This window comes from Achroia grisella, unplaced genomic scaffold (genome assembly GCF_030625045.1).
Source record: "Achroia grisella isolate CSIRO2021 unplaced genomic scaffold, CSIRO_AGI_Agris_v1 utg2671, whole genome shotgun sequence".
NCBI classification, from domain to species: domain Eukaryota; kingdom Metazoa; phylum Arthropoda; class Insecta; order Lepidoptera; family Pyralidae; genus Achroia; species Achroia grisella.
The window spans coordinates 1,281,809-1,304,185 of NW_026712758.1; the positions used below are offsets into that span (position 1 = coordinate 1,281,809).

The 22,377-nt window shown below is 30.2% G+C and overlaps 2 protein-coding genes across 2 annotated transcripts in view; both read left to right on the plus strand.

The window, feature by feature from the left end:
- Positions 1 to 2,378, plus strand: part of LOC131842900 (nose resistant to fluoxetine protein 6-like) — a 59,292-nt gene extending 56,914 nt beyond the window's left edge. The window contains exon 13 of the mRNA XM_059191472.1: positions 2,015 to 2,378. Coding sequence (XP_059047455.1) covers positions 2,015 to 2,155 — 141 coding nt within the window. The 3' untranslated portion in view covers positions 2,156 to 2,378. The remainder of the gene's footprint in view (positions 1 to 2,014) is intronic.
- LOC131842897 (zinc finger protein 479-like) overlaps positions 1 to 22,377 on the plus strand; it is a 220,593-nt gene that overhangs the window by 115,336 nt on the left and 82,880 nt on the right. The window lies entirely within an intron of this gene.

The following is a 22,377-nucleotide window of genomic DNA, read 5'->3' on the forward strand; positions in this document are numbered from 1 at the left end:
GATGTTTTCAGACCATAGATCAATCAATTAATATACATGTATATTTGTTCTAATAAAAAGCACCATTTATATATAAATGCAATATAAAGTAATTACTTAGGTAAGAAACACTGTAGAACCAACGTATCCGACATTTGGTCATTAGATTAAGTATGTCTAACCTGCACGGTGACGGATGTTCTCGTACTCAGGAAGGAACAATTAACGAATACGGACGAAGTTCAACCACATTTATAAGGGAGCTACTTGTAGGCATCTGTAAACAATATAATAATAACATATTGGACTTAGTAAATATTAGTAAGCATCTACACTCAACGATTTTTGGAAAAATTGGTACGTGACAGAGAGACACGTGTGACCTCATTAAGATTAATAGTAAACTGGCATCTTATCGCAAATTTAAATCATTTCGATAAGTAACAAGAATAATAGAAGACTATTTTAGAATTATATAAGTAAATTAATTTAGTTGATAATAATTATCGTTATTTAAATCAGGCGGGCTGAGCATTAAAAACTCCAGACATTCTATTCACTTATCGGTCGCAACCCTACTTCAAACTATAAGTGCAAAATCGATTAGGAGTATATCTTGTTATAACTCATCTAATATTCAATTCCCTCAAGTGCTCATCTACCTATAAAATTCATCGAAGTATTATATTTCATACACATATCAGACATATATCACCTACACCTACACCTCTCAACTTACCGTTCTTTTTCACGGCAAAGCAATATAGAAATATCAAATATTGGCTTTATCACAGTGGATTGAACAAAAGTTGATTGAATATCAATAGCAGTTGATATTGTAGCATTCATCTCATCAATACTGTAAACGCATCACGTTCACACCATGCGGATCTAACCTTTGGCATAATAGTGTTTTGCTCACTAACATTTACATAACAATACATATCTTATTCTCTATATTTCATTTTGAAATTTAACATGATTTGGTTTATCTATTGAAGTAAGAGCCTTCGAACTTTTCTACCTCATACGATTATGTAATTAAAGTGAATTACATAAATAGAAATATTGTGTTTACAACTTACAATGTTTCATCAAAGTTGCGTCAACACAGATAGAGTAGGAATTTTAAATGACTGTCACCGACCGGTGACAGTCATTTAAAATTTTAATAAATTGTTCAGACACTTTCAGCAGCTAAATTACTCGCCACTCGGTATAATTACAAAAATTCTTAGCACGAACTAGGTTTATGGTAATATATATCAGCACGTCTATACAAGTATTTATAGTTCATTGGATTAGCCTTTATAGGTTAACAGAATAGACGTATAAAAAGACTTTTTTATGTTATTGGAATGGTCAACAAGCTGACAGTCCACCTGGTGGCAAGTCGCAGTGGTAACCTTGACGCCCGTGACACCACTTATGCCAAAAATGTTATATCCTGGAATTTCACTGCTTATCTCATCCTGCAATCGAAACACATCTTACAAAACGAGGTGCTTGACAGCTGATGTATGTGAGACTAAGGTTTTTATAAAGTCTGTTTTTTTCTAATTTAGAGCTCTTAACAGAAAAAAGGAAGGATTATCATACGACTGTTTTAAAAAATTACAAAATTCTTTTAACTATCGTGTTATGCATTATCAATTCTCGAAATTGTGGTTTACCCAACACTTGCAGGCCCGCATTTCAAAGATAATCTTTTGAGTCCAAGTCACCTGGAGTTGGCCTCTCAATATATGCACAATTTTGAAACGTTACAGAACATCAAGTTCGTTAGAATAGAACAGTGATCAGTCGGAAATTGATTTTAATTTTTATATTTTGTATTGTAAAAGTTCGTGTTACTAGAGATGTGTCAACGCGGCGTGCGCCGTCTCTCGGATTAATTTTGCTTTATTATCAGTATTTTAGAAATTTAAATGGACACAAAGCTTTTGCTGCTAGCCTGCTTCGATTTTGTGATTTTCAGATCGAGTTAGTAAACCACTACATTATGATTATATTTTTTGTTTCTTTTTATTTGCAGATTATTACATATGCCGGATATGCAGTGATGGCATTTCTGGCATCATTCGCTATTTCGATATCATTCGAAGCACCAGCCGTGAGACTCATCAAAATCGTGAGTGGAGCGGATAGACCCAGAAAAAGGCAGAGAACTGTATAGTTTAGTTTAGTTTTGTATTTTATAAGGAACATTAGTTTTGTCGAAGCCGAAATTAATTGTGACGCCTAGCGCTGTACCTATTGCAGTGGTTCTAAATATTATTTTGATGTTTTTATAAGAACCTCACCCCAAATTTATAAAGAATATTTATCAAATATTTTTTGACTGTTTTAGTCTCGAATGTTTATTCCAAGTTCAGAAACATAATAAGGTAATCCTTTTAACACTCTTGTAATAGGTATAAACTTTATCATCTTTCTGTATATCTGTATATAATGAATGAAAATTTATATTTGTAAACAATCTTTGTTACAATTTAATATTGAGATAAAAAATTTAATAGTAATATCTATAGCAATTGAATTGAATTCAAATTAGGTAACTAAATAATTGCTCAATAATATAATATTATATTTAATTGTATAAGAATATAGTACTACTGATATTTTTTTTAAACTTTACAAACAGTTTAATACTGCATTATTTTATTATTAACTGTACCATGGAATAGAAAAGGACGAGCTTTTATCACCTAATAGACCAGGGAAACAACGATAAAACGTATCAGTAATCTCAGTACATTATTTGTGCTGAGATTACTGATATCAATACCACGTGATCATTATAATAAAGGTGTAGTTGGTAGGTCACCTCTGTTATGGCTCTGGCGTAATTAGCTCGATGAAGGCTCAAAGGTTACAAAGGTTAAATTACTTTTTTAATTATGAATTTTAAATTCCTAGAATTTTGATATAGACTTAAAAAAACCAAATGTATATTCGTGAATAAATGAAGTGACACTTATACCTTTTAATAATCTAGTAAAACAAAAAACATTATTTAAACAAATTATCAATATACTCAATGTTTTTTTTTTATATGTTATTAAATAATTATATTAAAAGTTGTAACAACAATTCACCATCGAACACATTGAAAGAAATGTAGTAGGGAACTTGAGGTTTTTTTATATAATATTGGTTGTGCGGGAATTTGATCTTGGAATCCCCGATGGGCAGTCAAGCGTTCCATCGAATCGTCTGACTTGTCACCATTACGTGCAATGTATTTTACTTGAAGATGGCAACCAATATAATCTCACAGCTCAGCCAGGCCTAGTATTACATTCCTCAATGTAGAGTCGGTATTATAAATATTGAATTTAAGAGTTTTAATTTTCGCCGTTCTCACCGATCTATTTTTACATTATAATCTAATAAATAAACAAACAAAATGTATTAAAACTAAAAGTATTGTGACTTTTACTCAAATAAAAAAGCAGTTCAGAAAAAAGAGACTAAATACATCATATAAGTAGGTAGATTAATAATTAGATTTTTTTAAATCTATGAATAATATTAATATAAACATATAAAATATATACATGACAAAATTAAAAATTTTGGTAAATCAGAAGAGAATATGAATAAAAATATTACGGGTTATGTTTGTTGGTATACATATAAGCATTTACTCGTATATCTTGTAGGCTATGAATTCAGGTCAATGAGTAGTCGTTAACCTAAATTCAACACCACTTGTCAGATCGATTTAAAACGAACAGCAGAAAAACTGTTCTTTTGCTAATGAAACCCAACCCCGACCCCAGTTTTATGCCCTTTTCTTTCTTTGACTAGACACTATTCTATTTTTATGAACTTCAAAAATAAGAGGACTACTTTTTAATTTATTACGTGTTTATTCTGCCAATACTTTACCGTTTTTTATTAATGTTTTAAGTAAACCGTAAATTCTTCTCTTATTATTTTTTTGATATTGTTATTTACTTTTGTTTTGAAGAAATCTTATTGTTATATCTAGAATTCTAATGAACTCTAATGCATTATTAGAGTTCATTAGAATTTTAGGTATTATTGGTATTATACTCAAATCACAAGAACAACAATCCCCAACGAGTCAAATATTACTTCGTGAAACAATATATTCTTAAAAAGTAAAAAAACATTGAAAACGAAAATCTACACGGAAAGCAGAGATCTATTAAAAAAAACATTTCTAGTATTTCTGAGTCCAGGTAGACACAGACACCTGTGAAAGTAGGCATGTGTAAATACGATTTGAATTTTTTATGGATTTGTTACCGAGTCACCATATCTCACCGTTTGCAATGAATTCCAAATGTCCGGTCCACATGTGACATCCCAATCCACACATATTTTACTATTTACTTGAAAAAGAAACGGCAAAAAAATATCTGTGTAACCTGTTTGATGCAAAATTGCGAAAATATTTCTATATTTTTTTGCTTCATGAAATTGGTATTGGCAATCAACAACCTGCTGGGAAAAAAACCACTGTCGTAATTTAACGCTTACAATATCAGTGATGTTATTCGCGTATTGAAAAGCCTTGTGTGATACGTCAATATACAGTCAATTTCTCTGCCATCTCACCCTTTATTAGGATGAAAAATTTAATCTTTAGACACGTCTTAAACCTGTACTTTGAAATTTTCACTACGTTTCAGAAGGAATAGCATAATTTTTCAATTCCTTTTCGAAACATCTTTAGGTCTAATATTTGCGGCGTTTATTTCCCCAGACATATTTTGTAAGTATGTATACGAAAGAAATCTACAGAAGACTAAAAATAAACAAAAATAATAACGGAGCATATTTGGAACAGAAAAGCAGTAAAATAAATAAAGAACATGTGCGAAAAATGTTTTGGTGAAGCAATAAGCAAGAAAGTTTAGCCGTTATAAAAATGTTTACTTACATTCACCATTTTCCTATCGAACAATTTAGACCACGAATGTAATTAAATCTTACGTTATATTTGTTTTATTATTATCTTTTTGTAATTTATAGTAAACATAATTGAAATATGAATAATAATTCTTTTTACAACATATGTTTTTAACGCAACAAAATACATGTTGTAAATTAAATTTTTGATGTAATTACGTGATGTGACTAAACTATTAAAATATGTACTATAGCAATGTTTGGTTTATTATACATATAGTTTGTATTATATACAATATTAAAAAAAAATACTTTGGATATTGAATATGGCAGAGGTGCATTTCAACAAATATTAATTTGTGACAGTTTTTGTGCCTGTGACAACACCAAGAAGGGAGTGATTGTAGTAGAAGTAAAACTTCAAATTCAAAACCTTGGAGTCTACAATGACAACAGCTGAATTTCGACCGAAAATTATAACATTTCCTGCTACAAATTCTACTTCATTCGATTCGGTTCGGTTTTATTTGATTTGACCAAATAATCGTTACTTTAATATAATTTAAAAATATTGAGTTTACTGTTTGTTGACTTCAACAAAACAAATATAATTTTTGATACATTTTGTTGATTACGGATTCACCATATATTTAATTATATGTCTATAAATAAAATGAACAAATAAGGTACCTATCAACTTGTTTCTTCGTAACTATGTCATGTGGCATAACCGATATTTGCCAATAACATTTGTACAGTTTGTTGGTGTTACGAGCAATAACTCAAACTCTGAAAGTAATGACCATGGGACATAATCTTCGTCCGATAGATTTATATTTGTATATATATAAATTATTAATATATACAAAGTAGGTACTTATCTACGTATTATATCCAATATTATTATAATATACTGTTGACTGTCATTAATAAGTACTTAGAACGTTTTGTTTGATATTTATTCTACCTAAATGCTTATTTGAAAATTAATATTTTATTATTTGATCATATACTCATCTCTTGTAAGTCGTTATTGATATATTCTTGATATAAATCTTATTATATTTTGTAGATTAAATATATACAACTCGTAATAAAATAAAGCACATATCCATAGTTGCCTACATATACAAAGGATATACAATCATTATAATTTATGCTTAATATAGCACTCTGTGATTTTTTATATTCTTAGTAATACTGAAAATAAAAACGGAAGTAAGTACGGTAAAAGTAAAAGGTAGAATAAAGTTTTCTACATGCTTAATAACTGTGTATTAAAATTCCACAAATGAAATTAAATAAAGTAGTTTTATCAAGTATAATAGTAATCTGTTATCTCTGTCATCCAACAATGGACAAGCATATTTCATTATGTATTATGTTTTTTTTTATGTTATGTTTCACAAAATAGACAATAATATAATATGAGTTTATTTTATTATAAAATAGGGGAAGCACTCCAGTGTAATGTTTTGCATTACTACGAATTGTTAAAACGATATTGAAATTATTCTTTACATTTTCATCGAAATGCCTTTTACGTTTTTTTTATATCGCTACCGAATTGAACAGAATTCCAATTGTAATAGTAAATAAATTCATTCGAAATAAATGTTCCAACGTATTCTGTGGAATTAAAAGCAATGGTTTCAATAATGCAAGTATTTAGTTATGTTTTAATTGTACTTAAAGTAATTTATAGATTAATTATTTTGTTATTTTAAATCTACTACTTTCAGATGTGATATGAAAACGTAAAGACTATGAAAATTACATACTTATATGTACATTTCATGTAAATTTTGGTACACGAATACAATATTATTTAAACTATGTCACACATCAACTGTATTATGTCAAATACTCGTAGATGTCAGTGTAATCAATTGAATGAAACAAATGATGCTGTGTTTATATTAATGATATTTACGAAAAATTATCATTTCTTAGTGAGCTACAGTAGCTCTCTGCATAAATAAGTAATGTGAACAGAAAATATTAACCTCATAACTGTTCCCTTTGCAAGCCAAGATTACTGGTTAACATTATGTAAATATAGTGTAATGTACTACATTAAATATTTTCTTTGTAAATAAGTAGCAAGTAAAGAATTTATTTAACTTTAAATATGTTTTATTTACATTAACACATGCAGTTTAGTATTATTACTTTGACGGCCTCAGTGGTCTAGCGCCTTAGCACACATGCAAACATTTGTATACATGAATATTATAATTTATATCGGGCTGGGTATTTTCTATGTATATTATATATATACAAAAATATATATCTAAGTATTTATATCAGTTGTACTAGTACCTATAACACAAGCACTGCTTGCCGTGAGACTAGATGACGCTGTGTTAATTGTCTTGGGTTGTTTATTTATTATTATTTATAAATTGTATGACTTCGATTTCAAATATTCCATCTGGTCTATGATGTACTAACTATGTCCATGGACCATGGATATTGAAAAGATTATGGTTATGTACAATTTAATACAAAAATGTGTACTGATAAAAGATTTTCCATATACAATTTACGACTTTACCGTAATTATTTTTTCTCAATTAGTGAATTAAATTGCTAATTGTCTTAAAATTAACATCTTAAAGTATTAATTTGTAATAGCTAAATTTAAAGATACTTGAGGGATTTGAAAAAATAAATTAGAAAGCTACGTATTAAGGAGTTCACGTGAACAGCAACTACTGTTTTATAGTTTTTAAGTATTCATATATGTAATTATAATAATACCTGATAAAGCCATAAGCCATAAACTGGCTGTGGCATAAGCCATAAACTACCTTCTTCTTCACAAACGAAAAATTGTTAGAGTTTTAGTCTCCCACTTTTTTATTGCGTTTCAGCCCGCTGATATTACAAACGACCTTACCAAATTGTCGGCGCATGTCACGAATGTATCCACAATACATTATAAAAGTAATGTATGTTTTATTTCAATATATATAAAAGTTATAACTTATTTATGTTCTGAATATTACAGAGCACTTGTACGAAGTGGCCGGCACAGTTAGTACTACATACTAAAAACGTACGTTTTGGATACTTCAAATAGAAATGTTAGCAAAAGCAAAGATGTCAGCATTGCAGGGATAACTATCCTAAATCAGCAAATGGAGACAGCTACGTGGCTTTTGTGTCGAAATGCTTGCAAGTCCACAGAGGCACGGGGCCATATCGATTTGTAGTATCCACACCCCTTTACCTTGGTTATAATTCTTGCCTATACAGTGTACTAAACTTATGTACGTATCTCTACATGAAGTTAAAATTTTGGTTAATATGTATTAAATGAATCAATATTTAAGAAACTGTTTAGTTATCCTAGAAAGTGCTAAAAGACAAAGAAAATTTTGAACAATCGGAAAATTTCTATTAACATACTAAAAGAGCAGAAAAGAAAACTCTCCTTAAACAGGGATATTGACGTAGTCAATAGTGATCTTGAGTGTCTTTTTTCTCTTCATTGGCTGTATAAGCTTCCTTTCTGTAGATTCTGTTCATATCTGTATGTGTCTTCAGTGGTATTTCTGCAAATATTTTCTCGATCTATCTATACAGAATAAGCGGTTATGTATGAAAAAAATATAATTAAATAATATCGCAATTATATCATTTTTACTTCGTTACTTCATTAAATACTCCTGATGAAGAGATTGATCATTTTCTTACCCTACTTACGGCTATAGTTATATTTATCTAGGAGATAAGAGACCTGTCACACACCATGAACAACAGATAGACATTTTTGTTATTGAAAATGCTTCTAATTTGCTTGCTAAAATGCTTCGAACTATTTAGTGTCTAATAAATATTGTGACAGACAACAACACCTATAGCTATGTCAATTAGATGGTAAATTCAGTTCTGTTTTTGCATTGCTCAATAATATGAATACTACAAATATATTTTGTTCCAGAAAATAAGGGCACATCTTTTTATGCCTCAAAGTGAACACCTTTTAATGTACCTAAAGAAATATAAATTCAGATAAAATTTAAACGACAATAACAGAAATATTTAAACCCATATCTGCCTGCCTGAATGATACTATATTATGAGTACATATAGTTTAGTTAGTTGTTCCATAAATACTAAGCTCTATTCAGACAGATGTGGGTGTCAATCGTATTATTATTATTATTATTGTTGAACCAATCATTGTAATCCGTTCAAATCAAAAAACTCCGTCGAATTGAAAACAACTTTCCTATAGTCAATAGAAAATATGAAAGTCACAAGAAATTGTACGCGGATAGATTAAATAAAACCAGAACCAGAAATACTCCAAGTCCTTATGCTATTAGCTTTATATAAAGAAAGATATAAAAATTGGTTCGGGGTTATAACACAGGAGGCTTAGGCCGTCAGATGTGAACCAACGCGGATAATCCATACGAATTTGAACATTCGCAGGCGCGACGCGAAGCAACTAATCTCGAAATTCCTCCTTCGAGACAGTCTAGTCTTATTAGTATATTATATTCTTCCTTGTAGAAAATAATACAAGAAACTATTTTTAGATAAATTATAAATATAAATTTATTATTAAAAAATAACTATATTTTATATATAAATGATTAAGGTTGCCTTACACCTAAACCATTCACATTCGATTTCGTAATTTAAGTTTTATGTAAAGTTAATTTCAATTCAATACTTTAAATAATACATTAAATATGCAATTTTTTTCTCTCTTGTAAAAACAAACATATATGTTCAAAACAAAAATTCAATTTTATTTTATTATCTAAAAATATTTTAAATTTTATAACTTTTTAATACTACAGTGATGGTTCCTCGTGTTATCTGCTAGCTCCTTTTCGTAGGAAAAATATACCTACGTATCTTGTTTCTAAATTAACCAATGTTATGCTAATACATTTTTTCATCGACACAATCTGTACGTTATATTAGGATGCCGATACCTGTCATAGAATTACAAGTAAGGTAGGTAAATCTTCTATGTAATTTTTAATCTAAAGTTGTATTACAATGTACAAAACCGTACAGGCTTTGTTGACCTAACTACGAGTTTATAATTAATTTACACATAAAAGTTGAATTATCAGTAATCTCTAAACTGTTAGAGATATAATAATTGTCAAATTATAATACCATTGTAGTATTTACAAGTCCTTGTATTGAAAGACTTCTATTATCTCACTTTGTAAATTGCTTTGGATGAATATTAAGTTTTCACGCTTATCCAATTTTCAATTAATTGAAAATAGTAGTTTTTAATTACATTATAGATTCCTAAGAGTCTTTCAAAGTAATAGCAAAACAGAATAAAACGCGCTCCGTAAAACGCTAATGCACCGTGAACGTAGAATCGGTCGGTTAAAAAATGATCACGACTTTGAAGTTTAATCTTTGTAATAGAATCCAGAAATTCTTAGCTCTCAATATCCATAACATTGAGCGTTAAAAATTTTACATCATTATCAAATTTTCTTTATAGAGTTATTATATTATACTAGCCGACCCGCACAACTTCGTCTGCATCACACTTACTTGACATTTATCATTAAATTTCGCTCAATTTATATAATATCTTTTTAATTTATGGCCTGTATGTTATTCTGATGTATATATTACTGTAAAGTTTCATCAAAATCCGTTTAGCTGTTTTTATGTGAAAGAGTAACAAACATCCATCCATACTCACAAACTTTCGCATTTATAACATTAGTAATATTCGTTAGCTTCGTATGCGCGCCTATAAAGTAGAACTCGTAAAATTTTACGTGCAATAAAACATATTTTTACTTATTTTGTAGTCTGTATAAATCGAAGCATTTAATATTATACATACCTTTAGTGCTTATCAAAATGGAAAACAGTGATAATGATATATACATATGTGTATATTTATGAACTCAAGAATGTTAATATCTTTTTATTAATATCTAAATATATAATTTTGATATTCTAATTATATACATGTTATAATAATATATATAAAAACAATTATTAAGTAATATTATAATACATATACAAATATATTATAAATACCGTCTCTGGAATTAAACTGAAATCTTTAAATAAAAGAAAACGAATCAGTGTAATCGTTTGCCCGAAAAATTTAGAGAAGAATAGACCTTTTGTTGAATGTAGTAATCAAACCAAGAAAATATGCAAAAAAACTTCTCCCTTTTCAGTGTCATAGGACTCTAAAATTATTTTGTAGAATATTTTCAATGGATCGATCCATTAAAAAATACGAAGATCACTGAACTTTATCTAAAGAGAGCTAACTATATTATTGTACTCTAAAATGCTGCTAATTGCTATTTCACGTCAGCTATAAAAAGGAAATTGCTCCAGCTTTTAATTAAAGACATTTTTGCTCTGTTAATGGTGGCAAGAGCCGTTATGACGTCATTTTTTTACTCCCTTTTAAAGTCTCATTTGCAACAGATGCGCTTACTGCATCCTATAGCATGATATTCGTCATTCATATACATACATCTTCTTTTTGCAGGCATCTAATATTTTTCTATATCATCATAACAATAATATCATAGTTACCTATGCACCTTTAGAATTTTTTATATTTCGATAATCTCGGTTTAAATACACATACTTATTAATAGGACACAGGGACAAAATGGTTGTCCAGTGGACATATACGGTTGTCCATAGGACATACTCGGGAGTCTAAAGGAGATGCTAAAATTTATATCACCTGTATTTTTCTTTAAAAAAATGAAAATACTTATAGTTTTATTGTATATTTTTACGAAAGAATCAATATTACAATAAAATAATCTATAATAAACAGATCTATAAACGTGCTCTTACTAATTAACTTAAAATATTAACAGCCTTTTAAAACAACTTAATTTTTTTTCTTTATCTTCTGGCGTCATGCTTGAAATTAGTTTTTTATTCCCATGATAGCTTTTCCCTTTCGGCCAGCTAATTTCTACAGGTCTGTTTTAAGTTTTCCTCTATAGTGTCTTAATGTTTCTTTTTCCATTAATCCCATTGTCTAAAAATAATAACAAAATTAATTTAGAATACAGAAATAAACAATAAAAATATGTTAAGTAAACTAACAGGCGCCAAGAAGTACAACAATTCATAGTTAAACAATAATTCATGGTCTAGCCCTTATAAGAAACTGATTGTAAGAGACTGACTAATTATTGAAAGAAAATGTATTGCTTTATGCTGATTCTATCATTATTGTCCTATGGACAACCGAAATGACTCACGGACAATGGTTTTGGTTGTCTTTATCTTTTTGTAAAGAGTAACCACTCTACGTAGGTACTACTGTCTACTATTTTTGTATAAATTCCAGTAATGATGGGAACCACGACATTCGTAACAATTTCATCATGCAAATTATGCTAATCAATGATAACCGTTTTATCATACATTGTCTTGTCGGAATTTGCAACCTTCAGATTCAAATCTGATGTAGCAATATCAGATATCAGACCAGGCCCTTCAGATGAAAAAGGTGATCTGTAGTCATTCATGACAACAAATAACGTAAAATAATAAGTTTTATTCCACAGAAGAAATAAATTGTAGATCATGTTGTAAAATTGTATATAATCGAGTTTATTTCTTAGAACTAATAAAACGTGAAAGCAAAACTATTGAAGCAAAACGAAATAAAACAAAAAGCTTCGAGTAATGGTATAATATGGTGATAGAACGAAGTCACGTAAGAGATCGCTTTAACTTATTCTGCTAAACGAAGGGTCCGCCAGTGATCTAACGAAGTGATGAGGAACCCTCGCGTATTCAGCTGGCAACCTGATAACATTATCACGATCCGACACTCGATACGGTTACGCTACATTATTTATTTAGAAAATTTACGCAAATTGTATTCAGATATGAAATATTTATATAACTCCACGTTTCGCGTTATTAATAATTTTCGGATGAAATTGCGTGTTTATGATAACGTTTTAGGTCGGCTATATCTTTTTGTGAGGTACCTATATTCAGATATAGGTATTTGTATTCTATTAACGGAAATAATATTCTGATATATTATAAATGTTTCTCAGATGTTCAAAGCTGAACAAATTTAAATGAAATTTATATAGAATTACGTAATGTTATTTTCATATTTAGTATATCAAAATAATATTTATCTGTATAACTTTTACGTACTACCTATTGTAGGTAAGTCTCTGGTAAAATTAGTACCATTTAACCATATATATACTAGTCATATGTTACAATTTGTAGTATATGCTCATATATCTGATTAGTTCACACACTTAATATAAATAATTTCTTTGTATCAAATTAAGATTAAATGAACAGAATAAAATACTTCTCATCTACTGTTCAGGAGTATACCGTCAAGATCTTGCATCTTGGAAAGCGAATGTTAAAGCAAAAAACAATGCCTTCAACAGATATATAATATGGTAATGCATTCAGTAATAAGTCATTTGAGAGCATTCAGTAATAATTTTGCATAATATATTTCGTCACTGACCGAAGTTGTCTTAACATCATCGGAAACAGTTTCCTTTCAAACCCTTGAAAGTATAGTCTCACATATCAAACATATACATAAAGAATATAAAACTTGCCGTGAAATTTATCTCTATCTGATTGTACATCATTTACCAGTATCATATAACAATACTATAGCCGCGAGTGATATTAATAATCCTTGACCTTTACGTGTCTCATGGAGTTGCAAATCTCCCTATTACTTTCTTTTGCCTGCCATTTCACGCCCTATTAATATATTATGTGTAATGCTTTTTTTAGCCAAATGACTAAAGAAAATTGTCGAAATTTGGCTGCAATGTCGAAATTCTTCGTGATGTCTTTGCAAAAACTGTAAGCTGAATATAATCGTTTAACAAATAGAAAAATATAATAATCTGCAAGAAAGCTACAACTATAATAAAATCTGGGAAAATTAAAAAAATAGATACTAAAATTTTAAAAGGTTATTTTCCTAATTTTATTTTCATTCATAATTAATGGACAATAAATATGAAAGCAGTCACTACGTTATAGTACTCTATAAGGTGGGAAGTACCTATTTGTTCTTTTACCGAACATTATAGACAAAAATCTATTTTTCTTAGTCAAAATGCGTGCGTGCACCTAGTTTTGAAGTGTTTCAATGAATGACTTAGTATCTATTCGTTACATATTACTTGTAACCTGCAAAACAGCTTTGCTTCTCTTCAATAGAGATTTGGATTAAGAACCAGATACTTTTCTCGCCTCGAACGTTATACGTTTCTACGTTTTGTGCTTTGCCTAACAGGTTGAAATGTATTTTGTATCATTCGAATCAAATATCAATGTTATTACCATAAATACGAGTACCATCGAACTATGGCAGTTCTTCTATTCGATTTATAGTAATATCTTCATTTACGGAGTAAAAAGATACATGGATTATGAAGTACATTTTTAAAGTCTATGATCACAAACAATATTAATAATATAAAAAAAATACAAAACCGATTAAGGTAGAAAAAATATCTGAAAAAACTACGAATTGAAAATCCCTTTTTTGAAGTCTTTTGACAAAAATATAATACAGTGCCTATTACAGCAGAAAATTGTATAAACTCACCAAACGGCTTAAATGTAACCCGCATTGATGGTTTTCGGTCGTTGGTTTGGATTTAACCAGAAATACTTGAAGATACCGTTTGAGTCTAAACACGAAACATAATAAAAGTTGTTGTGTAACAAAATAAAGCGAAGCGGGTGAAGCGATACGAAACGTAATGGGTTTGGAATCTCGTCGGGAATTTTTTGTGCTGAATAGGTTATTAGGGAGTTTTGTACAGATTGCAGTGGATTGTTTGATTTACCTATAAACACTTACAACTTTTTTATGTAAACACATTCGCATACATGCATTTAAAAACAATTGGAAACTATTTTCCGCATAATTACATCTTCAGACGGGTCCTTCGCGTAAACAGCTGAGTTTCATATACATGCACGCAACATCTTTATAAAATACACGATACAATTATCCGTGATGTTTGTCTAATCGTGATGCGTCACTTTTAGCCTTCAACGGTACCTGAGAAATGCGGGTAATAGGTAATATAATAATCAAACATTGATACTACTTTCCAAGAGATGAAGAACATGTGATATAATCAGAAAAGAGATCGATATAATTAAATTCCATTTAATGATATATATATATATATATACGTACGTATTTATACAGAAAAGGCACCGAATAAAAACCAACAAAACCAAAAAAAAAACAGTCGTAACTGAATACTCATGAACACAAATGTTTGTACTATGCAGATATTAAACACGCGACAATGAAAGCTGAAGCATATTATTAAAATTACAGTACTTTATTACAAAATGTATTAAACTTTCGCAATTTCTGTTGCAATTATTTTTACGTAGATCACTCTCCCCTTGCGTAACGGGTTTTTAATGTTGTTAAAGGTTTATATATTACATGTAGCAATTTCAGATTCTCATATGGCAGCCTGATATAAATACCTAATACTACTTATGCATATGTAATCTACTTTTATGGTGTTCATCGCAAGCACTTTGCACTTTATGCCTGTTCGAATACTCAATAACATTCTATAAAAGAGGAATAGGGTGTAAAACTGCCGAAACTGGATGCTTGCCACAGAATAAGTATTATTAGAACAAGAAACTGTGGTTAGTCTGTTTTATTGGTATCGACAAAAAGTTGAAAGTTGATTGTGTTTTAACGATTTTATTATACGAAAAAAAATAACGACTGGTCATTTACAATAATTAAAGATAACTAGTATTAGTATAAAATTCAGAGTATCGAAAACTAATTACAAATCCAAAATGTAACAAACCACAAAATGAAAACAAACCATAAATCGAATGGAAGTGCTCGCTTAGTGGTATTAATTACCCTATAATATATGCTAAAATTTCTACTCGCGAATGTTACTGTATATAATATATACAAAAGATTTTACAATTTAATACTACGTGAGCATAAAGCCATTTTTACAGCTGAAATTGCAAACAGCTCTGGTACTCTAGATAGAAAGTGGCGGTTATTGCCTTTTTACGTTGGTATCTGTTTGGGTCGTTAGGGTAGCATAGATATTTAGAGTCTGACTCATCTTTAAATTTTCTTTTCAGCTCATTTCGGTGCGTAATTATTTATATGTCTAAAGTTCACAGAACTATTGATATAATATATAAAGCCTGATAGCTGTGTCGGGTTAAAAAATGTGTAAACAGCAATCAATTCAATAGGATGTGTTTACGTTTAACATACTTACGACTAAGAATATAAATAATACTTGACTTTTCTTGTAACACAAGTAAACTGGCAATATACGTTTCGTAAGTACTCTCATATACGACAGATAAAAGCATGTGGTAGGAAGGAGGGTGCAGGTCGTTGAAGCGTTTATCTGATCGTCCCTTGTCACCCCATCTCGTCTCAGCGCGCGTCCCACCCCGCGGCACACACCTGCGTTAAAATTAGTTTGAGCAATTCACATCTAATGGATTCGGTTCGTTAAACTTGCCCTCTTTTATAACACCTTGAGCATTTCTTAATTTGCCACCAAACGGTTTATAAAAATACTAAGGATATCTACCAATGATTTTAGAGTTCATTCAGGTAAAAAATATTCTATATCGTAATCTAGGATATGGTCTGTCTGTGTACCAAATTTCATTAAAATCTACGGATTAATATTTGCGTTAAAAGAAAAACAAGCATCACCTCATCTATTTCGATGGCCTCAGTGATTTAGCGGTTTAGCACAGAAACTTACATCCGATAGTCGCGGGTTCCACACACGGTACAAACATTTGTATTAGAAAGCAGTCACACAGAGTGAACAGAGCGGTGTTTTCTGTGTATAATATGTATCTAACTATAGTAAAAAAATGTATCTATGTATTTATATTCATCTAGTATTTACCTGATAAGAAATACTTATATTTCTATCAGTTGTCTAGGTACCCATAACATAAGCTCTGCTTAGCTAGGGCTAGATAGCTCTTTTAGCAAGTGGAATAAGTACGATAAATCTGTCCTTTTGTTTAAGCGTAATTTACCGTTTTTCGTATACTATACATATTTAGATTTTATCAATATTAAAGTTTTCGTGCATCCACTAAAATTAGATTACACATTTACACAACTCACTTCAATATTGGGCCTGCTTTGTTCTTTGTTGTTCTCTTATACCGTTCTTTGTTGCTTCACAGGATAGATAAATGGTTTAGCTCTATTTTTAATTCATTCAGGGTTGTCTCTAAATTGTATAGCTGGATTATACTAATAATGTGGAAGTGTGAAACGTCACTAGTTCACACGAGTCACGGTACTAAACCAGGAACTGTGTTTGCTCCTCAAACACGATTTGACACCCAATCACTACATCTGGCTCTATTTGTAATACTATATACTATTTGTAATATAACACTGACTTTAAAATATTTAATTAGGTCTCATGTACCTTATAGGTATACAAACACCTTTCACTTAATTATATGAAAGTAGCTACTAATTCCAAAAGTATAAAATGAGCTAGAATTTATATTTATATATATTATATACTCGTGCCTATAACTAATAGTTAGACCTAAGTCGTGATATCAACGTAACAGTTGACTGAGGTTTAGGTTTATTTGAATTTAATTATAACCACCTGCTACCGTAAGTAAAGCTACAGATTTAATAATTGGAAACCCTATTGTAAGGAACACTGTGGTTTTACTTTTAGTATTATGTAATAAAGGTGTTTCATGTATATCGTTACGATAAACATGCTTTCAGGAACAATTAAACGGAGCCAAATTAAACAAAACAAATTCAAGATGAAGGTAAGATTCTGCGGAGATTGAAATAGAATAGGTACTTCATTTTCCGTGGCTGAAATTTTACCGTAATTAGCAAGATTAATGGCCGGATATTCTAGTTACTCTCAGAGATCGAGTATCTATATATTTTTTGTGTATTTCAAGTAAGTAAAGTGTAGGTACACTTTACTCACTCATTTATTAAAGAAAATTAAAAATTCTATTTCGTAATAACTAAACGACGACGACGATATAAAGAAATTAAGTTTGTTAATGCTTTTTAATAAAAGCATTGTCTGCACTGTAATCAGTATTAAATTATTTACAAAAATCTGTATGCTACTCCTGTAATACAACTTTCGGCGCCCAACACGGTCTACTATTACGAACACTTGACTATTGTATCAATACACAAAATGATTATAATATGGATAAATAAACTCGAAACTTAAAATAATAAACACATATTTTCTACTTATTTAAATAAAAAACCTACTATCTAATATTTGTATAAAAGTTGAATAATTTTGTATCCAAAAGCAATTAACTTTATGTTTACACTCACATAATACTCGGTATGGAATGACTGAGTTTGTAACAAGCAACAACTTTTCCAGTAAGCAGTCATTTTGGTTTGTAGGAGTTTTGTCAGGCGTACACGAGTTCGAAACATTCGCCCCGAAATCATTTGTAATGTGAAGGATAGTGTTTCTTGCATTGAAAACTTCTAGGAAACTACTAACAAACTGGGACCAATTATAGTATAGTTACTCCTAATCAATGAAAGTTATTTGTCTTCGTTCAAGTGACCTGAACAATAATATGCAGCTACATTCAACAGTGGGCGATTGATCGAGGACTGTATTTGGGATATAGAAATGAAAGAAATAAGTGGAGGGATAAAAATGATTAATATTTAGTAAAACAACAATAAAATTAGTAAATTTATATAAATATTAAAAAGACATTTAATATTATTAGAGAATTAAATATAATCAATTCATAGTTAGAACTAAACAAACTGTCGCAATATGCATCATATCGCAATTTATCTGCTGATTCTGTCGGTTGTTTTATATTAAATTAATAAGATTTATTTCCGTGCTAGTCCCATACTAAATTGTTATTCATAATTAAAATTTAAAAAAATAATATTTTGTTTATACCAATCTTTCAATTCAAACAAATCTTAACCGTTGGGATTTATATTTCCGGCATTGGTATGAAAAGTATTTATATAACTTCCCACTATTTTAAGTCTACTTAAATTTCGCACATCTGGTAGTAACTTAACATAATAGAAGTTATAGCCTACGTTTATAATTAGAATGAGGGCATATTGTTAATTCACAAAGATGTTTGCTGCAGCTCAGTAAGAAAGTCGGCGCTAAACTTTCATAAGCTTGATTGTACTTTAATTACTTACATTAGACGTGTTATATATTCAAGTAGCTGTTTTTTTTTCTTTTGGGCTTTTATAGAAAACTATAAATATATCATGTAAACAGGCGGGGCACCAATGGAGGATGATACACTGATGATTAAATCTGGTTAGTTAGTATATTGTGACATATGTAGTTACTTTGAATTAATCGCAATGATTTCCAACGAGAAGTGTTTAAAGATTGACCTGACATGCTATATTACTAGAGGATTGTAAGTGATGAGGAAAAAAGGCCATATTAGCTATTAGTCTCCAACCTTTAGAATCCCCTACTACACAATATATTTTTTAAGGGATGATAATAGAATGGTACACTCGCCTGCGCTAATGGTATACGCTTGCGAGGCACCAGTGGAGTGGAGTAGTAGATGATATTATAATGATTCACCACCAATCTAGCAGGATGGTTTCCAGGAAAAACAAGTGGAAGTCACCCTAACATGGTATCGTATCTAACATGGCTTGGTATCGTTAATATTTTCAGTTATCTATACTTAGTAGTTTTGACCGTTCGTTTAGTCAGGCTAAACAAGTTTGAAGGTACATATACCTATGCATGTATGTTGTTATATTTAGCCACGCTGAATTATTGATGTTAGTCTAACCCTTCTAAACGTTCAGCTTATCTGATCTGCCCAACCCCGCATCCTATTGTTTTGGGCCCGAACGAACATATCATATAAGCAACCACGCTGTTTAAGATTATATTGTATTACACGCTAGTTCTAATAAATATTACCCTAATTACTAATGTACAATTATTTATTTGAAAATGTTTCACGTAAATAATTTTACATTAATATTATAATTCGGGTAGAACAATGCAAATATATTAAAACTGTTTTCAACTTTTATCACACACAAACACACACAATTGCTTACGATTATTTATCTCCAGTCCCAAACCCATGACCAGGACTTTTGTAACGGCTTTGAGTATATATATTATATCAGGAGGTCCTTAATAATATTATAATATCACGTTTATATATCTATTACTAGCTGAGCCCGCGGTTTCACCCACATGAAATGTATAGCCTATGTTATTCTAATATATAAGCTATATTGCTGTAAAATTTCATCAAAATCCATTCAGTAGTTTTGCGTGAAAGATTAACACATATTGATCCACATTCACAAACTTTCGTGTTTATAATATTAAAATAATATATTTATGTTCTTAAACTCTCTACAGTTTTTATCTCTAAGAGTTAATGCAATGCCTGCGACTTTAAACACGTGTTGGATACTTACATTAACTGCATCTATGTCTCAACTTTTAGCTTTCTAAACCTAGTAGGTCTAGTTCTACATTGATATTTAATCTTAACATGTTATTTCATAAGTATAGGAGTAGATTATATGTAATAATATGTCAATGAAATAATCTAACAATCGTAAAGAAACTGAATTATCCGGTGACATGACTGTCAGTCTGAAACCCCTCTTTCACATCTTTATTAAGACTATGCTATAACTTGACCTGACACTTAGTGACAGCAACTCAAGACCCATTTGTAAGGAAAAATGAATCGTGTCGCAGACTGCAAGTTGACGCAAAATGGATATTAAAGCGCATTATTTAGCTAACACATTTTTATGGCTTAGCAAGCTTAGTTAAGCTTAGCTTGCAATAGCAAATAAGTTACATATAGGAAGCCCACTGGCAAGGATAATGGCAAATTTAGCTTATAAATCTGAACAATTCCATACACTTCATATATTAAATACAAATGAATATTGAATTTCACAATACAAAATATTAGCAAAAAAATTTACATTTCGAGTTTAGATAAATTATTTAAATAAAGAAAATGGATATAAATAAAATATTTTTTGTCCTACACTATTTACCCAACATCTATATCCATACTATAAAACTATTCTTTATAATTTTATATCGATAGCTTTAGTAGCGTTTGACATAAATATCTCAGATGGGCGGACGGACGGAGTCGCGCCCTAAGGGTTCGTTTTTACCTACTTGGTTTGGAACCCTATTGATCTCACTACATTTGCCGACCTTTTTATCCTAATAACATTATTAAATATGAAGGTTTGTAAATATGTTAGAATACTTCTTACTCAGTCAAACCGCTGCGCTGGATTTGAATAACATTTGAAATTCTTTATTTACCTTCTCATATATTAAGATGAAGAATGCTCTTATTCCTATTATCATTCTCTTTAACTCCACCCCAAAAGCACTTATATTAAAATATTTATTTATAATTTATATGTTTGGATAAACTCAAAAAGATATATACTCTAGAGATAGAGATAAACTCAAATAGAGATACTAAATAGATTTAAAAAAATATATATTTAGCTAAATAATTATCAGTCATTTACAAGGCATATACCATAGCGGCAACGCCGCGCCGCTGGATTCAACTATTAATGAATAAAAACTGCATAACTACAATAATGAACCAAAATTAAATTAAATATATTCGTATATAAGACGGGCCACTTTTATATTTAATAATATAAGTAATATACCTATCAATAAATGGATAATATTAACCTTGTGGTTAATAATAATTGTTAGATATTTGCAAATAACTTTATACAAATCAGTAATCAATTTCAATTAAAGTTTACTTAGGTCGATTCGTTGCTCTTTTCCATCAAGGCTGATTTCAGATTCCTCGTTTGCTTGCCTATTTACGACGAATAACTTCAATTTAATGACTTATGTATATAATGATCCCTTTAAAGGGAAAATTTGAATTTTGAATCGTTGTCTAATGTAATTTGATATGTAAAACAATGGCGCGAGACCGGCATAATAATAAGCGCAGGGACATTTTCTCCCACAGAAAATAAACTGTTTTACATAAAACGTTCAATATTGATACAATGATTAATTAATTGTTTCACTGGATATTGTTTTAGCAGCGTCATAGCGTAGAATCTAGCCGTTGGCACAATCTTTGCGTGTTTCAATTTCGAAAAAACACGATAATAAACCAGTTCCCTCAAATTGGTCTATCCTAGTCTAACGGGAAATTACTGCGGCCTGAGATATTCGAATCCCAAGTTAGACTGAAGTCATAGCAGGAGTTGCCTTACAAATTAGTGAAAGGACCTTTGTCCTCTTCCCCATTTTTAACCCCTGCACTTGTAAAGGCATTCGAATAGTTCGAGAAAAACAAACCAAATCAATCACTAAAAGTAGTGTTTGTTGACGTCACGTTCTGTTTATGTTTGGGCAAATAGGGCTCTATCTT